Source organism: Nilaparvata lugens, chromosome 3, assembly GCF_014356525.2.
Source record: "Nilaparvata lugens isolate BPH chromosome 3, ASM1435652v1, whole genome shotgun sequence".
Classification (NCBI taxonomy): domain Eukaryota; kingdom Metazoa; phylum Arthropoda; class Insecta; order Hemiptera; family Delphacidae; genus Nilaparvata; species Nilaparvata lugens.
Window position 1 is genome coordinate 50407000 of NC_052506.1, and position 24835 is coordinate 50431834.

A 24835-nucleotide genomic window follows, 5' to 3' on the forward strand; every position below is an offset into this window, starting at 1 on the left:
ATGGGATTTAGGGCAGGTAATATGTTCTCAGGGTGTGGTTTTGGTACTTGGACCTGTTTGCTTGTACCAGCATTTATAAAGATTTGTTCAGCTCATTGGGGTCAATAGGTACCTGATTTAGTTTTTTAGGAAGATTTATTTCATTTTTGATCACATCCCATGCTGCTTTACAAGCGTTTTTAGAATAAGCTATATATTTGTCATTAGCATTACGTTTTGCTTTTTTAATTTCTAATTTATACGTTTTTTGAGCTTTGAATATTTTTCTTTAAATTCATCACATTCACACGATTTTATTTTGTAGATTGTGAGCAAGGAACGAATACTGTCAAGATGAGGAGTAAACCATTTGTTTATTGCTTGTGGCTTATGTCTAATGTTAATTTGTTTTTTGACAATTCTAGGACAGCAGTCATTGTACTGCTCAGCTACAATATCTACGAATGTTCTAGTCATTGCATTGATGTCTGAATATCTATACATTATCTCAGACCATTTGATTAAGCTTGACCTATATTTAAGAATTTGAAGATTATTTATATTGATTAATCTGATAGTTCTAAGCTGTTTGATTGGAGGAGTGTATGGTAGTTTAAGCCAAAGTCCACTGTGATCTGATATTTCAGGATTAATTATGCCTGTTTGAAGGTCGTTTGAATGTACATTACTTATGATATTGTCATGGCATGCTTTATCTCTGGTTGGCTTGTCATTCAGGCAGTAGAAGTCATAGGACCTTTATCTATCCAAGAATTCGCTTACAATAGTACTTCTAACCCTAATATCAATATTAATGTCACCAAAGATAAATATCCTGTAATTCTTATATTTGGGCTTATCAAACTGGGTAATTAGTTTCATCAGATTTTCAATTAAATCAGTTGCCCTAGAGGAGGGCGTCAAATATGGTTTTAATGCAAATGACCTTCACCTTTATAGGAGAAAATTGCAAATTTAAATCACTCCTTACGTAAATTGAGACCCCCCATGTATTTTATCTGATCTGCAGTAACTACTAGCAAGATTATAGCCAATAGGAATGTATAGATCTATTATATCCTCAGTCCGCCAATGCTCATTGATACAGAGTATGCCACATTTCTCATTCTCAAGCCAGAGCTGCAATTCATCCAGTTTATTCCTTAATTACTGTATATTTATGTAAAAAAACAGCAGGCTACTTACATTTTGTTGTTTGGGTATAGTGATATCATTTGAGTTGTTATTGGTTAGATTGGTGTTATTTAGAGCTGGCTTAGGTCGTTTCCCTGTTCTAAAAAAGGAGTGTGATTCTTATACAACCGATCATACTGCATCCCAGTTGGACTAAGCACTAAGCTAGTTTCCAATGCTGCTTCTTCACTAGGAACAGGGCTGAATCCTCGAAATGGAGAGCCAGGAGTAGAATCCAGCAGGTCGTTGACCTCCAGGTGGTCAGGACTGGATCCTCGAAGAGGAGAGTCTGGGCTAGAGCTCATGTCAGAATTCATTGGACTGCCATCCTCTAGGTGAATCAGGCCCTGAACCACGTTAGGATAGTCCGCACTGCTGTCCACAGTTGATTCTCTGCGAGTGACCAATGGACGTTGAAACTCCTCGCTGCCACATGAGAGTTTTTCCTGAGATTTCACAATCGAAACATTCTCGAAGGTCTCAGAATGAACCACAACAATGTCATCGATGGCGTTCACTTCTGTTGAGCTGGGTGAATTGGTGCAGGCATCAGCTCCATCTCTCGAAGTCTGTCCAATACAGTCTGCCAAGTAGCCAACCAGCACCTTCAAATAACAAATCAAATCAATTTATTTCCACATTGCATTACAATTAATAATTATGTAAAATTACATAAATTCAATTATAAATTAATAAATAAAATACATTATTTAATACAAAATTATACATTATTACATTAATTTTACTATAAAGTGGCGTGGAATTCCCCCAAGAAGACTGTACGTCTGAGAATGGGGGAGAATTCTCGCATGAAAAATAGGTAGCATGTATCTTTATCTGTGCTATGTACTATTAACTTAATGTTAGAATCTGCAACAGGCTCTACTTTCAACTTTATAGTAACCGTTAGCCAACAAACGTTGAGAATTTTCTTCTACTCTTGGTAGTAGAAAATTGATGTTGATCAACTGTCTGCATCCATCCTTGATTTAGCAAACCCATTCAACACCTTTGAGGAAATGAATAGGATTGAAACGTCTCGTGGGAATGAAATAGATTCATTCCAAAGGGTATAAAAACAACCATTTATATTTTTCAGAGTTGTGCCTCGATTTGATTTTCTATTCGAATATACTTGTCTATAAAACTCAATGATAAGCTTAGAATAATTTACTTCAGTGTTTATTGTGAGAGCTTTAAATTTCAAGTCATTCATGACCCTCATACATGGAATGATATGAGTTAGTCTCAATTGTCATTACTTCTTTGTAGTTTTTAGAATTTGTATGTATGTCACCTCATTATTAAACAGAAAACTTGGAATCCGTTGTATATGTTAATTGAGGGTTTTGCGAGACGAGTACTTCTCATGCATCATATATATTTACAACTATAAGACAGTAAGCAGATATCCAATATAAAACAAAGTTAATTGACTTTGTGTGTGAATGAAATTGCAGGAGTACTGGGCTACTACCATGCGCAGCTGAATGACATAGTGCAGTATCCAGACGCGAAAACTGAACTGTTCCACAATTTCCGCGAATTGGGCAACACTATTCTCTTCTGTCTGCTGATGGAGCAAGCCCTGTCGCAGGAGGAAGTGTGCGATCTGCTGCATGCCGCACCCTTCCAGAACATTCTGCCTCGTCCCTTTTGTAAAGGTATGCGCTCAACTTGAAAATTACGTCGTAATTTAAACATAGTAATTTAATTAAATGAAAAAGACTGAGAACTTGTCAAAAAATCACAGATTCATTACTTTCTAAGTATTATTTAATATGAATAATTACCACAATATCAACTTCTCAACTACACAGAAAAAAATTGTAATATTATCCGTGATTCTTCATTTGACGAAAAATTCATTATTGTGAGAGAAAGTATAATGAGTGAAACATATAGTAACATATTTATCTAAAGCAATCATAGAAATTGGGGAGTTACAGTAAAGCTGAAGATTATATGCTTCATCCAATGATATTAACTTCCATGTAAGTCCTATCCCTATCAATTTGATTTTTCTTTTCATTGTACTTATCTAAAAATTTGTAGGCTGATAAATTGTGTATTAACATTATATTACCAATACATTGTTAATTGATGGCTGAAATGTGTTTAATAAGGGTTTGAACATTATGATTACTACTTGTTCATATTTTACCTGTAAAATATGTAGTTTTTGTAAAATCTTGCAATTTTATTAGTTGAATTCCATGAATTAATGTAGTAATTTAATGATCTAGCTTCTAGCACGTGTACTGTAAAATAGATAATTTCTGCATCACATTACATGTGCTAGATCATTGAATTTATATATTATATTACATTAATATTCACATTATATGCATTATATTGTGATATAGACACACATAAACATTATTACATTATAATCCATTTTAAATGTGAATGTAGGCTGCACTTAATTTAATGAAGAGTCATTACATTCTCATTTTAATTTTACTACATAAATTCAGTTAAGGTCCTTAATGATTTGAGATCACATTCTTAAATAAAAATATTGATTTATTGTTACAGAGGGAGAAAGGCCCGATAGTAAACTCAAAAAGATGGAAACCAAATATCAACCTCTTCAAATCGTACCAAACATTGATCGATCGGGAACGGCAAAGGTTAGTATATTGTACATTTCTTTCATGCGCAGCTGAATGAAATAGATTAATGATGAATGTGGGACTAATCAAAATCTGAAGTACTTTTCATCATGAAGGCATGAACCGTATAAAATTGATTATTATGATCTTCATTGGATATCTTTGTATTACTGGAATACCATTCTAGTCTATTTTGAACATCGACAGTTCAACAGCTATTTGAATAAAAATTAAGTAAAAGGAGACATCGTTATCAATTTCAAAAAACATCAATATCAGTTTTGTTAGCTGTGCTGAATAATAAGTTCTATTTTTCTGGCTCTAAATTTTGTAAAATTACGTGATTTTTTTTTAATTATTAGTGATTTGAGTGAAATATGTTTGTTTTCTATCCAGTTTTTCAACCTTCAAAATTCAAAATTCTTAGTCTCTGTTGTTTTTGAGTGAAAAGGACTAAATTTCAGAAAAGTGGAATCATAACCTCATTTCGGTTTTTTAAAATATTATTTAAATTTGGGAAAGAAATAGTACAAGAAGTATCCTTAGTTTTCTCTCCCATTAAGTGCTTATTGTAAAAATTAGAATAATAAATAAATAAATTAGCATTATCATTATAATGCTCTAGAACTAGAAGACGATGAGAAGACTATGAAGACATACTCTAGAAGATTCTCTTCCAATACAATGTGCATTTATTGGCCGTATTTACCGTCATTAATCTACCGGTAATCCAATCTGCAAAAACTATCAATATAGAAATCAATCTGAAATCCATCAACTGATCAGCTCAACCATTTAACGTATTCTTATTTAGATTGCAGCATGCAATGATAGCGAGAGAAAGTGATATTAAGACAAGAGAACGACTAGGAATAGAAAGCTATCTCAGATTTAAAACCGTAGCCTACGAGAATACTGTAACTTAAACTTCTTAAAAATTCTTGTATAGAAGAATATAAAATATCATGTACACTCTTACTATCGTCTTAGTGGCCTGATTGATGTTCGGTTGTTTCTCCCGCTCGACCTCGGTCAGTCGTGAAGTGAGTGGGCAAGGAAGCAAGAATCTTCCTTTCTTAATAGACTGTTTGGGCAGGATCCAGCCTCTGGGAGAGCTTTTTGGGCACGGGCTGATAGCTGGCCGGCCCCTATGTTGATCACTCTTCTTCTAGGTCCACGTTGTACTGTCAGTACTGACCAGTGTCAATGTAGCCCTATCTTCGAAGTTTCTAGCTTTTAGGAAGGTTAAAGTTGGAAGGTTCAAAATCAGATTGAAAAAGGTTACATCCCGGAAGGTAAAGAGCTATGATCTTAGAAAACTGAAAGATCCTGCCATACAGCAAGTGGTGAAGAATGCCTTGAATGAAAATTTGAGAAGTGATATAAATGTGGGGAGTATAGAGGGAGGACTTGCTACCATGCAGGAAGTAGTTAAGATTATAAAAGATCAATATCTGGGAAAGGACTCAGGAAAACGGAAATCATGGATGACTGATGAAATACTGGAACTCATGGAACAGAGGAAGTGGCACAAGGACAATCTCACTGAATACAGGAGAATACAGATTAGCATTAGAAAGAAGATAAGAGAAGCCAAGGAAAAGGAGAAGGTTGAACAGTGTCAGGAGATAGAGTTCCATCTAAGCAGATATGATAGTTTCAATGTCCATCGCAAGGTGAGGGAGGTGGCTGGGAAGTTCCGGAATGGTAATATTGGCCGAATAGCAGATGGGGTTGGTAATTTGCTTAAAGTGAGGAAGATAAGAAGAAAGTTTGGGAGCAATATCTGCAAGATTTATTCCATGACCTCAGAGTACAAAAACCTGCCATGGAAGACAGCACACGACCCGAAATTCTCTTGGAGGAGGTAACTTCAGCTATTAAACAGTTGAGGGACGGAAAAGCAACAGGCCCAGATGAATTTCCTACAGAGTTTTTGAAGTTACTTGACAAGGAGAATTTAAAGATTTTAACATGTTTTTAACAACATATACTCAACTGGGAAAATTCCAACACAGTGGCTAGAATCAGAGTTCATTGCAATTCCGAAAAAGTCAAGTGCAAGATCTTGTGAGGATCATCGAACTATCAGTTTGATGAGCAACATGCTCAAATTATTTTTAAAAATAATTCACAAACGAATTTATCACAAATGTGAGGAGCAAATTGCACCAAATCAATTTGGTTTTGTGAAAGCTGTGTGCACAAGGGAGGCTTTGTTTGGTTTGCAGGTTTTGTTTCAGAGATGCAGAGAGGTAGGTTGTAATGTCTTTGAATGTCAAATTGATTATAAAAAAGCGTTTGACCGTGTTAGACATGAGCAAATGATGGATGTACTGAAGAAAACTGGAATTGACGGAAAAGACCTGAGAATAATAGCTAGCTTGTACTGGAATCAGTCTGCGGTCCTCAGAGTGGATGGAGAGCATACAGATCTGGTGAAGATCCTGCGTGGTGTGAGGCAGGGTTGCATCTTATCACCAATTATTTTTAATCTGTACTCAGAACACATTTTTGGGAAAGCGCTTGGAGACATAGATGAAGGTATCTCAATAAATGGAGTCAAACTTAACAACTTACGTTATGCAGATGATACCATAGTGTTCTCTGATTCAATGGATGGCCTGCAGAATTTAGTGAATAGGATCACAGAAACAAGTGAAGAAGAAAGTTGGAAGCGGAGTGATGCTCTATGGAAGAGAGTGTGGGCTTTTATAGCTGATGGCTGAAGTAGAATTGGCGAGAGTTGAGCCGCCTCTTCGCCGGCCGGCTCTCCCAACCTGAGTATCTAGGATGCGCGTAGCTAGATCTTCCAGGCAGTTGAGCCATTACCACCCGTCTTTTATAGCACTATCTTTCCTAAAGAATTCACTTCGTTACAAGAAAGAATTCAGAAGAATCCTTTAGAATTCTCGTAGTCTACGCTTAATCTATCTAATTACAATAATAGAATAGAATAGAAAAATGCTTTTATTCTCCATTAAACTAAAAATACACAATAATTTAACACACATTTACGGCTTGATGACATGATCGCCAGCCGGAAAGTCGGAAAAACATGTGATTGTGGAAAATACATAAATATGACCCAAGTGTATAGTAAAATATAAAAATTATACGAAATAATGATGAATCAAGTAGTAACACAGTAAGCAATATAATGTATAGTGTAATGATCTAGTCAGTAACGTGAGTGAGAAAGATACAATGAGAAAGATTGAATTCTCAAATTGAAACCAACTCAAAATAAAAACAAGGCTTGAACTAAAATAAACAGAATGTTAAAGAGAGCAGAAAATAACAATTACAAGTGATACCAAAAATCAAGTAGTGAGTGCCTCGACAAAGTAGCCAAGGATAGCTCTACCAATTAAATTCCTGGGTGAGAACATGTCTGTAATTCCAGACTTCTCTACAGTAAGAGGCTAGTTTCTTCCAATCTTTGCCGTTCATGTACATAGTAAACTCTTCCCTTGATTGTTCAACAGCACCAAACCATTTCTTCCTCCATTCCTCCATCGAGCAATGAAATTGAATACATCCTCAGCCTCCTTCAGATTGCACATCGAGCAAATATAGTTCCCATTAGCTACCCAAGATTTATAGTTCAAATGGATTAGCTCACCCCTTGCCTTGAAAATCCACCTCATAACCCACATTTTGGTGTCCTTTCCAATGTATTTCTTATCACTCAGCTCAAAGTCGAGAGTCCTATACAACGCATGAAACCGTCCCGCTCGTGCTTCACCTATAAATTCATTTCTGTGAAACATTTGCAGAACAGACAGTATGCTTTGGAAAGACTCTCTCCAACTTATCACATTCTCCAAAGAAAGATTCATATTCAAGTTTACCCTATCACAAACGACCCTCCACTCCTCGAATCCTTTAGAATTAGTGATGTGGATCGGGAATATTCCCAGTGGGATGGAACTTATGATTTGGCAATATTTTCGAGGCCAAGAAATTTTGGGAATTTAAGGGAATTTATAAAATTGCTCTAAAAATGATTGAAATTGATCAATCCCACTCATATTTTACATCAATATAATCAATAAATCAACATTCTATTTGATATTGATCAAGCTCAGCCACATTTTACATTGATATAATCAATAAATCATCATTCTTTGAGCCTGTTTTTGCTCACTCACTCACTCACTGTCTTTTAAATACTTGTATAGTCCAGTCAATGAAAGATTATTATGGAGGGAAACTTTTGGAAAAATGTTTGACCCCGTAACTCTTTTAAGGGGGTAAACATATCAAAAGTCCTCACTCCTACCCCCTGTGCTAAGGTGGTGGGGGTGGTTTGAAAGTGCCATATTTTGTTTTTTTGCATATATCTCGAATAAATATGCGCCTTTCGAAAATTTTTGTCGAACACAATCATAATATTAAAGCTCACAAATTATCCTACAAGTTTCATTTTCAACATTTTTCCATATCTCTCATAGTTTTCTAGGTATGAGCTCTCTAAGGTATCACATTTTGAAGAAAAACCCTTCCGGCTCCGATTTTTTTATCTTTTTGGCCTTATAACTTCTTAACGATTCATTGAAAAATCCGTGCTAATCATGGGCTCATAGAGCATTATATTCTCTTCAATTTCATCTATGATCTCATTATTTTATCCATCTCCCAACGATTGTTGCAGCCGTTATAGTGTTGAGTGTGAAATCTTCAGTTTAATAACAATAGATCAATTGTCAGGGAAATTGGGAGGGTATGTTTGGAACACATTAATTGACTTCGCAGCTTTGTTTGAACTAGTTAGAAGGTGAACATATCAAAAGTCCTCATCCCTGCTCCTTGAGCTTAAGAGATGAGGGTAGTTTAGCAGTTGCATTTTTTCATTTCCTGCTGACACGCATGTAACTGGGAAACAATGCATTTCAGCGACATGGCTAACTGAGTAACAATGAAGCTAGGTATATTTCCTACAAGTTTTGTACAGTACAGCTTTGTGATATCTTCTTTAGTTTTTGAGATATTCACTTTTATAAGTGTAAAATCTGTGAAATAACAGCTATTCTTCCAACTTTTTGCTCTTTCAGGGCTTATTACTCAACAACAATGCATCGAAAAATGTAATTTTTTACACAGGGGGTAGGAGTGAGGACTTTTACTCCCTTACTATCCTTAGAAGAAGAGCTACGGGGTCAAAAATTGTGTTCCATAATTTCCCTCTATAATCTTTCATTGACTGGACTATACGAGTATTTAAAAGACAGTGAGTTGTAGAGCATTCAATTCTCTTCAATTTAATGTATTATTTCATCATTTTATGCTTTCCATCAATTTTTATAGCAGTTTTAGTGTTGAGTGTGGTAGGAGTGAGGACTTTTTATATACTTACTCCCTCACTATCCTTGAAAGGACTGCGAGGTCAAAAATTGGGTTCTAAACTTTTCCCTCTATATCTTTTTGAGCATTCGTCATCGTTGCCTGGACTAGTATCTTATTACAAGTAAGTTAAGTGAGCCTCAATGACTCTTGAAAGGTTGTGAGCTGTGGAATTATTTTCTTTTTAATATTGAATTAAACTCGATTATGCTCCTTGTTTTAGTTTAGCCTATTTTGCTGTATTTTATAATTTTTAATTTTTAATCTACTTTAATCTTTATTTAGGGGTCAATTATTCTTGTGCGGAGAAATTGAATAAAATCATGCAATGGCAGTTAAATTACACTCCATACTTTGTTGACTTTGTTTACCTGATTTACAGGGATTTATTAGTAAGTAAAAAATATTATTCAACTTGTAAGACATGAAAGTAGCATGATAATAGTGGTGCAATTGAATGATTTATTGAGTGCTCATTTCTCCTTTCAGTTTATGAACTTCAAATTACTGTTTTCTTTGAACTTACTACAGTTTATAAGTTATTCATCCTTATATTTCTTACATAAATCTGTTGTATAACAGGTAATTGAGACCTTGTGTAACAAAAATGTATTTTCCGGTCATTTTTTATGAAAGAAATCATAAATTTCCTTAAGTTCCCATAAATTCCCGGGAATTTATGATTTTTCCTTTAAATTCCCTGGGAATATTTCCTCGATCTTAAATTCCCGGGAATTTTACATCACTATTTAGAATTCTCGTAGTCTACGCTAAAACTATCTAATTACAATAACAAAACTAACAATGCCCTGTTACAACGACGTCTCCAATCTTTTAACATTGACTAATCAATTTGTATGTTGTTATGAATAATTTGTTGGTTGCAGCAAGCGATGATAGCACGTGAAGGCGACCTGTTGACACGTGAGCGACTGTGCTGCGGCTTGTCCATCTTCGAGGTGGTGCTGTCGCGACTGCGTGGCTTCCTGGACGACCCGGTGTGGGTTGGGCCGCCGCCGGCCAATGGGGTCATGAACATGGACGAGTGCACCGAGTTCCACCGGCTCTGGTCGGCGCTGCAGTTCGTCTACTGCATTCCCGTCGGCGACACCGAGTTCACTGTCGAGTCAGTACATCCTCAATTCAGTTAATCACCACATTTAGTTGAATTAGATATTTAGTTGATCACGAATGATTTTTTTAAGGATGATGCTCTAGGCTTGTGTATGGGTAATAAGACGGCTGATAATCATAGATGAGTGGGACCTACAGCTTTAGGTGAATTCCGAACCACCAGGAAGCGATTTTTAAACTCATGAATAGTATTTATTGATTTTTTCGAGTAATAACCAGCATATTGCCATTTAATAGCAAAACCTTGCCCTTACCTACCCTTTTACATTTGAAACATAATTAAACAGAACCTGTTAGGTTATGTTGTGATGCCGAAATGAACTGAGAGTCTGAGACCCTCCCTTGTCAATCTCAGAAAACCTGTGTACTTCTTACCAAAGATTATATTTTCTAGCGCTTTTGAAATTCCGGAAAGCTACAAGAATGCCACAAAAGCCTGAAATCCTCCATTTAAATAATAGTTGAATGCTGAAGTAGCTCAAGTGAATGTAGGCTGCACTTAATTTAATGAAGAGTCATTTCATTCTGAATCTCAGATAATCTTCCGTGCATTTCTTCCCCCAATTATATTTTCTAGCGTTATTCAGGGAAGCTACAAGAATGCCACAGCAGCTGAAGTTCTCCATTTGAATAATAGTTAAATGCTGTAGTAGCGCTAATGAACGAGGTATAGCTCAAAAATTATATGCTTTATCCTATAATTTGTGTAATTTGAATTTGATTTATGTTTTCTCGATTGCCTGATCAACTTATACAAAACTTTTTTGGCGCTTGATAATGGAATAAATACCCAAAACTAGTAATGTTTCAAATAGGTTTTTATTCGGCACTTGATAATTGTATAAATACTTTATACTTGTATCTCAGAAGAAAATAATATATAAGAAAATAAAGAAAGGCTACTACTAGTTGAATGTACAATACAACTTGTACAAATTGGAAATTTGTAGTTTTATTCAGAAGTGCAATTAAAAATGTGTAGTTTTATTCAGACGTGCAATTTTTAAGATTAATGATTCGATGAGAATGATTTGGACATCTAAATAATAAATATCCAAATATCCTAAAGTGTCTTTAATATTTTGACTATAAGGAAAAATAAATAAATCTTACTTGAGATTCTTGACTAGATTTTTCTATTGATGAGTATTGTCATACTATTGCAATTCTATGATTTAGTTGAAACAGTGAAATGATTCGTAGGATCGTCAACTGGTGAGTTATGCATGACTGTGAAGTATATATATTTTTTTTATGTAATGGGTATGTTACAATCAAACTATTATATAATGTCTCTATCCAAACGATTTTGTACCAATGAGGCCAATATGCTCAAAAAAAGTTTAACTTGATTCAGGACTGTAAGAATCTTTAGTCGTATTTATTATAAATACATTCAGAGTTCGAACCATCATCTTCAAGGTCTGTTTAAACGAGTATTTCCAACATTTTATTTTTTGTCTTTCAGAATTGTATTATTTTCCAATTACTATCCTCTTGATCGGCACATTTTTTTTGAACTTTGCAATGTTTCAGGGAACTATTTGGTGAAGGTTTGAATTGGGCCGGATGTACTATGATTGTGCTCCTTGGACAACAGCGCAGATTTGAAGCACTCGACTTCTGCTATCACATTCTCAGAGTTCAAAGAGTCGATGGAAAGGATGACAATGTCAAAGGAATTGTAAGTATGGCTACCAGTTTGAAAACCTTGACAAATTTTACTTTCTAATATTTAATAATACTTTCAAAAAATTAACAAATTCATATTACCTGCAAGATAGGGTCCAATAATACATTTCCTCATTACATTGTAATTCATTTTTAATAAAGGGTCTTGAAAACAGTAAACTTATTAAATAAATTTCCCCCTGTCCAGTTGTATCTATTTTAGGTATATACAAATTTGATCTTGTGATTCAATGAGGATTTAGTTGAATTGGATAGTACATTATCTAACTATCTATTATTAAGATTAGTCTTTGTAAAGATTTTTTCTTGGTCTCTTGTGATACGTTTTACAGTATCAGGAAACCACTATTTTAAACTCTGGAAAATAGTGTTTAAGAAATGGTCAAATGAATATTATTCTATTTAATTGTTCAATCATTATTTTATGTAGATATTAATACTCTAGGAATCGAAAACTTTTAACTTTTTACTCTTCACGTTTGTTTTTTGGCTGTTGTTCTTAAAACCAAGCCTCAACGTTTATTTTTTCATTTTGTAAAAAGATGAAAAGAACAGGAGATATCGCACCAATTAAATGCTGATAAAGTAACAGCAACTATCAACTTTTCTATAGAGGGCTTCTACTATGATTGAAATCGAATAAAAATATCTTCTAGTCATTTATTTTTATTATGGCATTACATGCTTTAACTCATAAGAGTCATTTATTCTCAAATGCAATTAAAATAAATGAAGCCTTTATTAATATTTGCTCTTTGCAAAAGTATTCAGAGGATACTAATTCAAGGAGTGGTCGTAGTCGAGTGGATCAGATGCTGGCTTTATGATCAGAGGCCCGGGTTCAAATCCCGGCCACTCCCGTGTTTCGGATGGACACGTTAAGCTGTCGGTCCCGGCTGCCTAAAAATCAGTCGTTAGATCATTTCAGAGGCCCTGAAATTGATCAGTTGCGACCTGAAAACTCTGACACCAGACCTGAGCCAGCCAGGTCACACGATATTATTATTATTACTAATTTAAATACTCTATTAAATTTATCAAATAAGACTTCTGCGACTGCTAATATTTACTACAGCGGGAACAGCTAAAAGTGATACATTTTTAGCGTATTAATATGGGTCTCCGTTATATTTATTTATTTAGTTATCATAAAAAAATTGTGCGGTTTTGAAAATGGTTCAAAGAAAAACCAAATTACTTACAGTTAATGTTGTTTATTCATCTAATTTGTCGTCTCAAACAGTTTTTTACATAATTAATAAATATCAATGATTGCGCCCTTAGTCGCTCGACAAATGTCCAAACGATAATTTCTTGGTTATGGTTGTCATTGCTTCATTAATCCTGTTTTTAAAGTGGTTCAGATCGCGAATTATTTGTGAGTAAACAATGTTTTTTATGTAAACCCACAAGAAAAAAACGATTTGAACCACTTGAAAAACAGGATTGAAGAAGCAATGACAACCATAACCAAGAAATTATCATTTGGACATTTGTCGAGAGACTAAGGGCGCATTCATTGAAATTTATTAATTATGTAGAGACTAAGGGCGCATTCATTGAAATTTATTAATTATGTAAAAAACTGTTTGAGACGACAAATTAGATGAATAAACAACATTAACTGTGAGTAATTTGGTTTTTCTTTGAACCATGTTCGAAACCGCAGCATTCTTTTATGATAACCCTATAATAATTGTAATGTACTGATTAACAATCTATCAATTGCAATAGCAAATGAATTTCTGTGTTTTCAGAGGATGTAATCTCACATATTTTGATTTTTTGACAATTAATTGTTTTTATTATTCAGTAAATTGTATTGATGGTTGGTTTTTTGCAGCACTTGAAGCGCATGGTTGACAGAGTGAGAAGATTCCAAGTGCTGAACTCGCAAATATTCGCCACACTGAACAAGTACCTGAAATCGAACGACTCGGACTCATCATCCGTGGAACACGTGCGTTGCTTTCCGCCACCAATCCACCCTTCACTCAATCCTCAGGCCCACTACTACCGGCCCGACAGCATCAATCATGTGCCAAATTAACCAACCTAGCACCGCTATTCACCGGTCTCCACCCTCTCCAGTCTCCACACTGTTACCAGTCTCCACTCATCCACTTCAAACTGTTAGTGTTTGCTCCTTATAAATAACTGCTTCTTATTTGCTCCCTATTAATAACTGCAATTCTTCCCATTTAAACAATACTTTTTTCGTTAGAGCTACTCTTCAATAGAAATAAAAATATAGATGTAAACACCCTTTTTTAATAGTATTTTACGTCACATGGACGGGAAGGGCCCGTTTGCAGGGCAAAAATGATGTTTCTAGTCGAGGCGCTAGCCGAGACTAGAATTTAATTCGAGCCCTGCAAGAGACATTCACGTCCAAGTAACGTACACTATTTTTTGTCATAATAATCTAATGAAGAATAATTGGGAAATAGAAAACATTATTTGTTTGTGCTAAAGTTATTACATGTATTCTATAAACAAAACCTAGTTTACAAATTCCGAATCAGGAATTTCTTGATTGTAGTCGACAAAACTTCCACCTAGAGCGCTAAAAGGCTGTTTTTTATAGCAGTTTTGCTGTTCCTATTTTGGAACTAGGAAACATACTCGACTGTAAAGAAATCATATGATTTTATTACAGTATAGTATGCTGTAATGAGAATCATATGTTTATTTGTTCTACAATCAGCTATTTACCAGCTTGATTTCATGCATGTAAAACAGCTGAAATTAAATGACTGTGACCTAAAAATTGTTTGCTTAAACATGTAAGTAAACAATTTAAAAAAGGGTATTTACATTTCTATTTTTATTTCAATACTGATAGTGTAGAAAGTTTTCTAATATTGTCGTTTTCATTCAATATTGACATCTTCCAAGATATCACCTTCACAACAACACAGGAAGTTGAAATACTGATAGTTTCAAGTGAATCTCACTTTAGTGCAACTCATGTCTATGTCGTCCTCTCTTTAACATTTGCGTCACAAAGAAGATCTGGTCATATTATGGTAAATTTGAATGTTTATATTGTAGGATTCACTTCTAAATGCCAACATTGGAGGGATGGAAATTGTTGTATAGAATGTTGGCTGTTTAAAGTTAATCTCATTATATTTATAGAAGCAGTTCTTGCAATTTTAGAAATTTGAATTTTTGCCTATTGTGAATAGTTTTGTTGAATAGAAATATTGTCTGTTGTGAATATTAATTTTGAATTGTCAGCATAGTTTGAATGGAAACGGTTGGTATCTATAATTATTATATTATTTATAAAGAATGTTGACAGTTTGAGGTGAATCTCACTATAGAAGCAGGTCTGATAAACCTAGGAATTGAAATGAAAATAATTAAAGCTCTGTCGACATGAAGGAAACCAGTGTGACAAACTGCAGTTTACCATACGGTATATATCAATCTCATTTGCATCATTTTCTATACATTCCTAACACTATTTGTCAACAAACATTGTAACTCCAGATTTAATCTTGCCAAGAGATCAGTGGCTCTCACCTGTACAGAGTAAATCTAATAGATTTTCATTGTGAATATCAAGTTATTCTATCTGCAATTGATATTTTAATAGTAAATAGTAATTTTCAACTTGAGAAAGTCTTATGAACCTGAGACGTTTGAACTCCTTGTATGAATTATTCTATAAATCCTGAAAGGTAACAATAAAATTGAAAACTACTACATTTTCAGAATGTAGTTTTTCTCCATCTGCTTCCAAATAACAACTAATTATTACCCACCTATAAATTACGTTATTTTGTAAGATTCATAATCATCCAAATTCATTAGCCCAGTTATAACTTTAAATTTAGGCGAATTGTATTCATTCTATCAAATACATTTATTTGGTTTAAATAATAAGATATGAATGTTTTAAATGATAAAATCATTAGTTTTCAAAATATGGAATTTTATATACTGTAAGATATTTTTAATGTAAGCCCTTAGATAGATATAGCCCCCAATCAATTGTAAGATTATCATAATGTATGTATCCAATTAAAATTATTTATTACATTTTATACTCTAGTGATAGATTGTTTTATTTTATATCTGTAACCAGTGACTGGAAAAATAAAGTTGAGTAGTAATTTATGAAAATGTTCACTTTTTTTTATCTAGAACAGTTTCACACTATAGAAGTATTCTTCCGTGAGTCTGGAGCTAGAAAATTCTTGGCAATAATCATACTTCCCATGATCATTTTTCAACTCTTATACATATTTTTGAAAACGTTTATGTTGAATATTTTGTTACAGCCCACTGGTCTCAAATGACATTGTTCTGAATATTATTACCATGATTCGACTCAAATTATTGTGGTATTATATACACAATTCAATTAAATATGTCTCAGATTCAATTCAATAAGGTAAACATAAATCAATGGAAACATCAATAAGCAAAGTTCGATACTTCATTCGTGACATGAACGCTTTAATATTCTTAACAATATACAAACACAAATGAAAAATAGGATAGTTTGATTAGAAGCTGTTGGTTATTTCATCATAAAATAATTGGATTCTGGTCTAGACTCTAGCCTTGTCCATATTTCATTTCATGTGACTGCTGAATTATACTTATCTATTTTTTCTTTTCTTTTCTATGCGATAAGTATTGTAATATGGCTTGATTGCAGAGTGGTGAAAGGATCGTTCGAAATTCTCGTCAACTTTCATGAACTTTAGAAAACTTTTCCACTCGTGTTCCAAAATCCTCAGTCTCTGCCAGTCAACTCCTTTCACCGCGTCGTAATCTTTTTGAAATGGAATAGGCATGTAGATGCATGACAGGTAATCTAGTTCTTTGTATCTCTTGTCATAAATCCAAATTGGATTCACATAGTCGCTTTCTTTTGTGATATTTCTAGCATTTAAGGAGTCGTAATTTACTAAACTTGTGAAACCACACGTGAAAGCCATGTTGTGCTTACCCTCACAAGGTGGAGTCATCAGTTGGTCCATTTTTGACGCTGCCACGTTTGTTGTATTGACTAGTGAGTGCTGTCTTGTGGGAAGCACTGTAGTAGACAGATAAGATTCGATCTCTGATATTTTCGATTTCGGTGCCAACGCTTTCCAAGATCTTCTCATCGAATTGCCACTCACCGATTTCGTTTTAGATGTTTTCCGTCTACTAATTTCTCTCTTGTTATCCATAATAGACAGTGCTCTAACGTCAAGACAATTGATGTAAACAGAATCATCTTGTTTTTTGCCAGCTTTGGTTCTTGGTGGCATATTTGCATTAAAAGTGTCCTGCCATTCAGCTTCCACCCTTACAAAGCTGCCTGCCAGGGGTTCAAAACTGTTCCAAACGTTGCTTGTTCTAGAGTGATATATCCTTGTTGAGCTACTTATAGTGCTGCAGTAAGTCTTGACTGAACTGCCTACTGAGATTTCAGAATCTGAAGAGTGTACATTTGTAGACCTATCACCAATCTCAAAAACACTGCTTTGAATTGTATTGTTCTTGACTACTGTACGAAGGTTAACATGTGGAAAACTATCTAGAAGACAAGCGCTTGTACTGTTCGTTCGCTGACACAGCAGACTATTAACTTCAGCATTCAGTCTATCTTCATAATCTCGCAAATTGTCTTGATTCATTTTCAAAGACGATTTTATTTCATTCAGACTTTTCTTCAGTTTTCTTTCAATCTTGTCCACAGTTTTCACTGAAATTAATCCACTTTCAAGTATGCTCTGCAGCACAGTTTCTTGTTCTTTTTTATACCTCTGAACTACTTTGGGCTCCTCCTCAACAGATAAGGATGTACTGGAATCTCCTTCATCCAAGCCTCTAGAAGAAGTCAGGTCCAACGTCCCAACATCTTTGCTTGTGAGTTTTCTACCAGTTCGAGGACACAATGATCTCCTTTTCTGTTGTTTATCTTGTGCAACAGAATAATCAGACACACTTTCTTCTGAAGAAACCCTGAAACACGAGGGGCCGGTTTTTGATTCTTGGCAGTCCTGCCAACCTTTAACAGGAGAGCTTTTGTAGCTTTTCACTTTGAGTAAGTTCTTATCCAAAAGTCCAACCCCTTGAGATTCAGTCTGTGATTGTAAATTAATTAAATTATTTGGAAGAACTCTTGACTTTTTAATCAACTTTGTGGGATTCTCGTGTGTGTTGCTCTTAACTTTATCGACTCTGGTGGAAATGATGGATTTCATACTTTTGTAAATCTTCTGTATATCACTGTAGCTTCTATCCACTTCTAAAGATGGCGAGTGACTAATGTTCTTACATCCATTATACTTTTGCAATAAGCCAATATCAAACTTGTAAACTTTTGCCCCACAGCATGGATAGATACCTTCAGGAGACACTACATTATTGCTCAGAGATTTGTAAATTATATTTTTCGTATGTGTCACGCACTGTTTACTATATTTTACTGAATAATATCCGTTGCACCTATTGCATTTGAGGAAGTGACATTCCGCCCACATATTCCAATACACCATCTCCCAACTTCCATATTTTTTCATCAGGTTCTTTACATACTTGGTGATGTTCCAACCAGTATCAATCTTGTGGTTAATTATAACATTTCCTTTGTAATCGATCCCATGTTGTTCTGGCAGGCAGTTTATATTGTTGGAATGTTCTTTCAGAATAATCTTGTTACAAATAGTACATTTGTAAACCAGAGAAAATGTAACAAAATGGCCTCTGCTTGGCTCAGGTTTTGATTGCGCTAAGGACATTATCATCTCACAATAAAGTCTAGAGATGATTTTGTCTGATTCATCCTGTACACGACTCAACTCAACATTAGATAGCATCCCAGCTAATCTTGTAATTACTTCATTGTCAAGGTTTCCAAAATCCGTTGTATATTTTATTATGTCGTTCAAATTGTAAATGTAGAAATTCAGACAATATTCCATCAAGGATGTAATCTGGAATACAGATGCTGATATCAATAACGGTGTCACATTCAAACAATTCAATTCTGGCTTGGCACTTTTCAACTTCGATGATTCAAATTTTATCCATAACAAAATCCATTTGAAAATATCATGATCAGAATAGACGGTTATTTTGAAATCGTTCAGATTCTTAGTACTTGATACTTGAGTAAAGTATCCACTTTTGGAAATCAATAAATTTGATGAGAATTTGTATTTTTTTAGAACTTTTTTGTTGTTGTAAACGTTAATTTCAATGTCATCATCAAATGATGCAATTGGAGGAGTTAATGACATTTTCTTCCCTTTTTCAATAGCTAAATTACGTTTTTTCACTCTTACACCACTTCCACTAACTTTTTTAATGCCAGTCAGAATTTCTTTTGGCTGTTGATTGCTTTTTACAAGGGGGATATTATTCATTCCTTGTTTCTTATTCAACTCACTGTCGGATAAATGACTGACAATCGTGTTTACTTGTTGGTTTTTTTCAATAACATTATCACTCCTCATTGTATTTATTCTACCAATCCGTCTCGTGCGAGATTCTGATAAATTTTTACTTTCCACTCTATTTTTTTCCAAGGTTGTACGTCCAAGTTTCAAATTAGAATTGATAGAATCACTTTTGTTTGTCTGAACCGCTTCATACTCTGGTTCCACCACCTCGCATTTTTCAGCTGCATTCAATGAACTCTTGCTGCTCTTCAATGTCAACTCCACCTTGATGGAGAACGACTTATTATCATAATCTTTGGCAGATGGCTCCGCCATTTCGGGACTAGGTGTCTGTAAAAAAATATTTTGAAAGCTATCACCAGCATTGTAATCTCTTTTACATAGTTCCCCATCAATGGATGGAATTTCAGTCAATATTGGTAACATAGAATCAATATCCACATCAATCAGATTTGAGAAAAGTTCACAATACCGCTCATCCTGCCAATTAATATGATGATTCAGCGAGTTTGAACCTATGTAAGCTATCGATAAATACTTAAGGAAATCGTCTAATGAAATAATATTTCGAGCTTTGTTTTGCTTTGCATAAGAACTCTGAAGCAGTAAACTTTTGCGTGTCTCGTCTGATTGGATCAGTTCCCTATGATTATTTGAAGCATGTTCTAGACTATTTGTAGCAAATACTTTAGACACTTTACGAAGATATTCTTTTTTAAATGGATTTAAAATCCGTTTTCTTGCAACTTTTGACTGCATGTTCCAAAGAAAATGTGTCTGGGAGGTATCTCCATTCTCATTCATGTTTGTCATAACGGGCACTCTGTAAATAAATGTTTTTTAGTAAAATACACGGATGCTCATCTCACTTCATTACACAATCTGCAATCTATTTATGAATGATCATGCTATTCCTAGTTTTATTGTGAAAACTCAAAAAGTTCTCCAGTAAAATTAACACTATTTTCGTTAGTCCATTTGAAAATAATTTTACCAATAATTTGAATAGCGAAATAAGTTGAAGAGATTATAATAAAAGCGTCAAGTACATAATCAATTAAAATACTTGAGGTCTTATTATGATTTGTCTTTAACTCATTCAGACTGAACTAACAGTAAAATTTTTGAGGTGACCCATCCACAATTCACATTTAGCATTCGATCAACTTCATTTTTTTTTAGAAAAAAATTCACGAAGCGTTTTTTAGGCATTTTCAGACGAGTCAGCAGGGCAGGAAGCTCTCCGATTGGCTGATTATCAGCTGATTCCCGAACGTCAACCCAATCAGCCAAACGGAGAGCTCCCTGCCCTGCAGGGAAAACGCTTCGTGTGACTTGGCTCTACGGTACAAGCACGTTATCTGCTGTTTTGTGTTCAACATCTTAGTCATTGAACAACGGTATATTATACTCTTCTGTTTTATGTTCATTGAACAACGGTATATTATACTCTTCTGTCTTTTTATAATAATAATAAGCTTATTAGCTTTCGGGCATTTGTATCACATAAGCTATCTGCAAGCTATCTATTGGCATAGGGAAAAGATAGCATAAGCAGATATCCCATGGTATTATTTGATAGTTTATGTTCCAGATTTCAAGTCGATTCTTTGTTAACTCAAGCCGATCTTACTGTCAACTATTAAAAATTGTCTATTATTACTGTTTTGTTGGGGTGAGAGTGTAAGAACGGCACAGTATGAGACTACCAGCGTCACATAGCTTCACGAAAAACAACTACTAGGACTATCGCCTTGAGTTAACAGTGAAATTTTGCAACATAAGCGCCCTATACCATGGGATCTTCTTATGCCATATTTTTTCTATGCTAACGGTCACTGGACTTTGGAGAAGAAAAACAAGAATCAAGTGAGTATAAATGACCGAAACACACGAGGCGTGTTTAGGTGACTGGATACGTCAGGAGAGGAAGCTCTCCTATTGGCTGATTCTCGATAAGCCAACCTAATCAACCAATCGGATAGCTTCCTGTCCTGACATGCCGACTCGTGTGAAAAAAGGCCTCGTGTGTCTCGGCCCTGAGTGTCGCTGAGAGCCATAAATCTAAGTTAGCAGGCATTAAATAAACCTATTTTTATTTAGCACATTTTTGGCTGAGGGTTTGAGCATTAAGTAAGGAAACTATTATTTATTTCGTTTATCCCTGGTATGAGGTTAACTACGACATGACCTCATTTTTTAATAACTTTAAAAGTTATTAAAATATTAATAAGTTCATTATTTGAATAAGCGAGTTATTTTTTGAATCTAAAAATTATTCTTCATAGATGTTTCCGTAATATTCACTAATATAAAAACCTTGAAGTTCATTAATCAACGTTCATTGCATGACACTTGCATTAAAAATTGGATTTAGACACATTTTTCAACGAACTTGTAAGGTAGGCCAACCTACATTATTATTATTATTATGGTAATAGCGGATCAAAGTTTCAAAAAAGCTGTTCAATATCATGGGATAATATAATACTTACTACCTACCCTATATATTCAGATGAAAGAACAATAATAATAGTAGGCCTAATATTATTACCTACAGTTCCGGTATTTAGCTGTAGTCGAGAACAAACAAATCATGTTCATTATCTATTATTTGTACCAACTTAGCTGTACATTCTTATATTTTTATTAGGCTTTAGCACTAATATAAATTAGCTGTAAGTTAGTTGTCTTTTAATAGTCTAAATGTTTCCGTATTATCATAGCAGTCCAAGTACCGTTTTTTATTTAAATAAATTGCTTCTTTCAATTACTTTCACTGGAGGCTACAATAGTTGCTTTCTGCTTCCATCGGTAGTTCACTTCTATTTTATAATATCAATAAATCCATTCTGATGTTATATTTTCAATAAATAATACAAAACAAAAAAATTAAAGCTTTTCAAAAATCAACTTCCTTTCGTGCCACACGAAGAATCATCGCGATTGGTCGAAAGGATTCTTTCTCGACCAATCGCAAGCGAATTGAACCAAACAGCTGTGCAAGTGCACCCCTCTCATCAACAGGTACGCAAAGAAGTTATCAACATACAAACGCACACGCACAACTCTTCAAAAGAAACAGCAACAGCCATCAAACGGCCTCAGTGAATAATTATGGTTGTCTAGCAAATAATCATGACAAGTTCAAGGTCTAAAAGTTTTCTTTAAGCAAGGAATTCATGATCTGCAATAAGATTTAATTTAATATTTTTCATTGGATTGCTCAAACTTGGCTTTCAAACTGAAGGTAACTTCTTGTACAATAATAATAATAGACTTTTGATGAGTTTGGTGCACGTTTTCGTTAGCCTTATTACAATTTGAATTTGTTCAGTAGACTGATTTATGTACCTTTTCTCTATATTATTATGTTACTTCATTAATATAATTCTTTTGGCTAGCTCTTAATTAGTCTGTAATCATAGAATTTAATGAACATGAAGTTTTATCCTTGTGCAAACTAACCTGTTCAATTGACCAAGCAAGTGCAAATAAAGTGTATTATTTTGTTATTAAAAATTTAATTAATGAAATTACATTTGAATAAATATCCTAGATTATTATTAAATTTGGTAAAGAATTTATTATGTAGACCGTTGCAAATTCAGTAGGAAAGTTACCTAGCATAGGCCCTATTAACATAACTTTTATCTTTGAGGTTAGCTTTTTTAGATACGTAGCCGAACACCATAGTTTCAGAAAGTTCTCCAAGGTTAGGCTTAAAGGAATATCCTTTTGGGAATTAAAGATGAAAATTTAATTTAAATATATGATAGCAACGTCTGTTGCACTAGTTTATGGTAGCCAGGGGATGAGAATCAGGTACAAAATATATCATATTTCACTCCTTCATGTGAGTAGCCTACTTAATTTAAGATTTTTTTGGAACTAGTGTAAAGTGTAACTTACCAATTGAAAAAGTTGACTTTTGTAGGTGTCTAACTCATTAATTTCATGTTGACTTATTTTTTCATTCTTGGCATGCACCAATCTCCAATAGCTTTTCATAAACTTCTAGCTTCCATGTATTACTGTATGGTACATTTAGATGTAAATGTTTCCTCTACGCTATTTTTTAAATTCATTTCAGGGTAAAGGCAGCGCATTAAACATGACGGGAGGTCTTGATTCTTCCATGAGGGGACGACCCAACTATGAAGAGCTCAATCTGATTGGTAACGGTAAGTGTTTGTTATTCATTTCATTTAGCCTAGTTACAAAGATATGTACTTAGTGGAAAAAGAAAAAACCTAAAGCTACGTTTACACCAAATTTATTAACAAAATGTTAATAACTTAATCCTTATAGATTCTATTAGAATATACGGAACTTGACAAACACATATGTTCATAAGGATTAAGTTTATCAAAAGGATTAACATTTTGTTAATAACTTTGGTGTGAACGCGGCTTTACTATTGAAAAATATAGTCCAAATTTTCAGGTTTTGAGTAAAATATTTTTATTCTCAAAAGTATGTGCTTTCCAAGAGAGTTTGGAATTGTCAAAATTTTTTATCTCAAACGATTTTTTATCTCAAATATTACCGTATTGGGCGGATGGGCCTTACCATGACTTACCATGACTCTAAATGTATTAAGAAATTTTATTTATATTGAAAAAAAAATATTTTTTGTTAATTCAATAGAATACTGTTTGGTAAAATTAATATAAGTTATAGATTTTACAATGTTTTATGATTTTAGGCGTTTATTGATACTGTATACTTATAGCTAATGAAATAAATGTACAATGACATAATGTACTATATACTATTTATGGTAGTATATGGATATTATTCATATTTACAATAAATAATTTTACCACTTATTCTAATCGCTCAGGTACTCACCTATTCAATAAATCTGTAATCAATAGCGATGACGCATTTAAAGATATAGATATAAAAAATAATTATCAGTCAAATATGTCCATAATAAAAGTTAAAAATTGAATCACGAGTTATTAATTGAAATTCATTTTTTTAGAAGCTTTTATTCCCCTGCTTATTACACTGGTCATAATAAGACAGATAACCAAAAAGAACTCAGCTGATGCAATTTTACTCACCCAATTTCTTTGAAAGTTTATTTAAATGTGGATTTTCTCAATAAATTATTCTAGCCTTAAAAACTCTATTAACATGTTTTCAAAATATTGATGCTTTATGAACAACTAAACAATTTTGTTATCTTTTACAAAATATTACGATTGATAACGATTTCTACCAATTCAAATCAGTAACATATTCCCATTAATTTGATTAACAGCTGCGCATGAAATAATTCTTCCCAAAACCCCTCTTTCTCCTCAACTCATGAGACTCATGATTTCAAGTAAGTTACATGAAATCCAAGAATATAAAAATAATAATTGAGCTATTTTCAATTAATGAGTCGCTAGAATTCTGAGAACTAGTATTTAGTATTTCAAGTCCATAATGTGACTTGACATCAAA

General features: G+C 33.9%; 3 protein-coding genes across 9 annotated transcripts in view; 2 read left to right on the forward strand and 1 right to left on the reverse strand.

The window, feature by feature from the left end:
• LOC111054843 (cytoplasmic FMR1-interacting protein) overlaps window positions 1-16088 on the forward strand; it is a 67054-nt gene extending 50966 nt beyond the window's left edge. The window contains exons 19-23 of the mRNA XM_039423960.1: window positions 2634-2837; window positions 3712-3806; window positions 10022-10260; window positions 11805-11952; window positions 13804-16088. Coding sequence (XP_039279894.1) covers window positions 2634-2837; window positions 3712-3806; window positions 10022-10260; window positions 11805-11952; window positions 13804-14010 — 893 coding nt within the window. The 3' untranslated portion in view covers window positions 14011-16088. The remainder of the gene's footprint in view (window positions 1-2633; window positions 2838-3711; window positions 3807-10021; window positions 10261-11804; window positions 11953-13803) is intronic.
• On the reverse strand, window positions 345-24576 carry LOC111045434 (uncharacterized protein KIAA1841). Of its 7 annotated transcripts, none has more exons than XM_039423958.1 (2): window positions 23288-23470; window positions 345-1778 (listed from the first exon to the last, which is right to left on the reverse strand). In XM_039423958.1, exons 1-2 carry the CDS (start codon window positions 23384-23386, stop codon window positions 1245-1247), a joined length of 633 nt encoding a protein of 210 aa, XP_039279892.1. In that variant the 5' UTR covers window positions 23387-23470; the 3' UTR covers window positions 345-1244. The 7 variants fall into 7 exon arrangements, with proteins under 7 accessions (XP_039279892.1, XP_022186540.2, XP_022186538.2 ...); XM_022330848.2 differs by lacking the exons at window positions 345-1778; window positions 23288-23470 and adding exons at window positions 16131-19705; window positions 24448-24576; XM_022330846.2 differs by lacking the exons at window positions 345-1778; window positions 23288-23470 and adding exons at window positions 16131-20198; window positions 24448-24563.
• Window positions 22420-24835, forward strand: part of LOC111045435 (cyclin-dependent kinase 6) — a 29790-nt gene continuing 27374 nt past the window's right edge. The window contains exons 1-2 of the mRNA XM_039423959.1: window positions 22420-22625; window positions 23469-23559. Coding sequence (XP_039279893.1) covers window positions 23490-23559 — 70 coding nt within the window. The 5' untranslated portion in view covers window positions 22420-22625; window positions 23469-23489. The remainder of the gene's footprint in view (window positions 22626-23468; window positions 23560-24835) is intronic.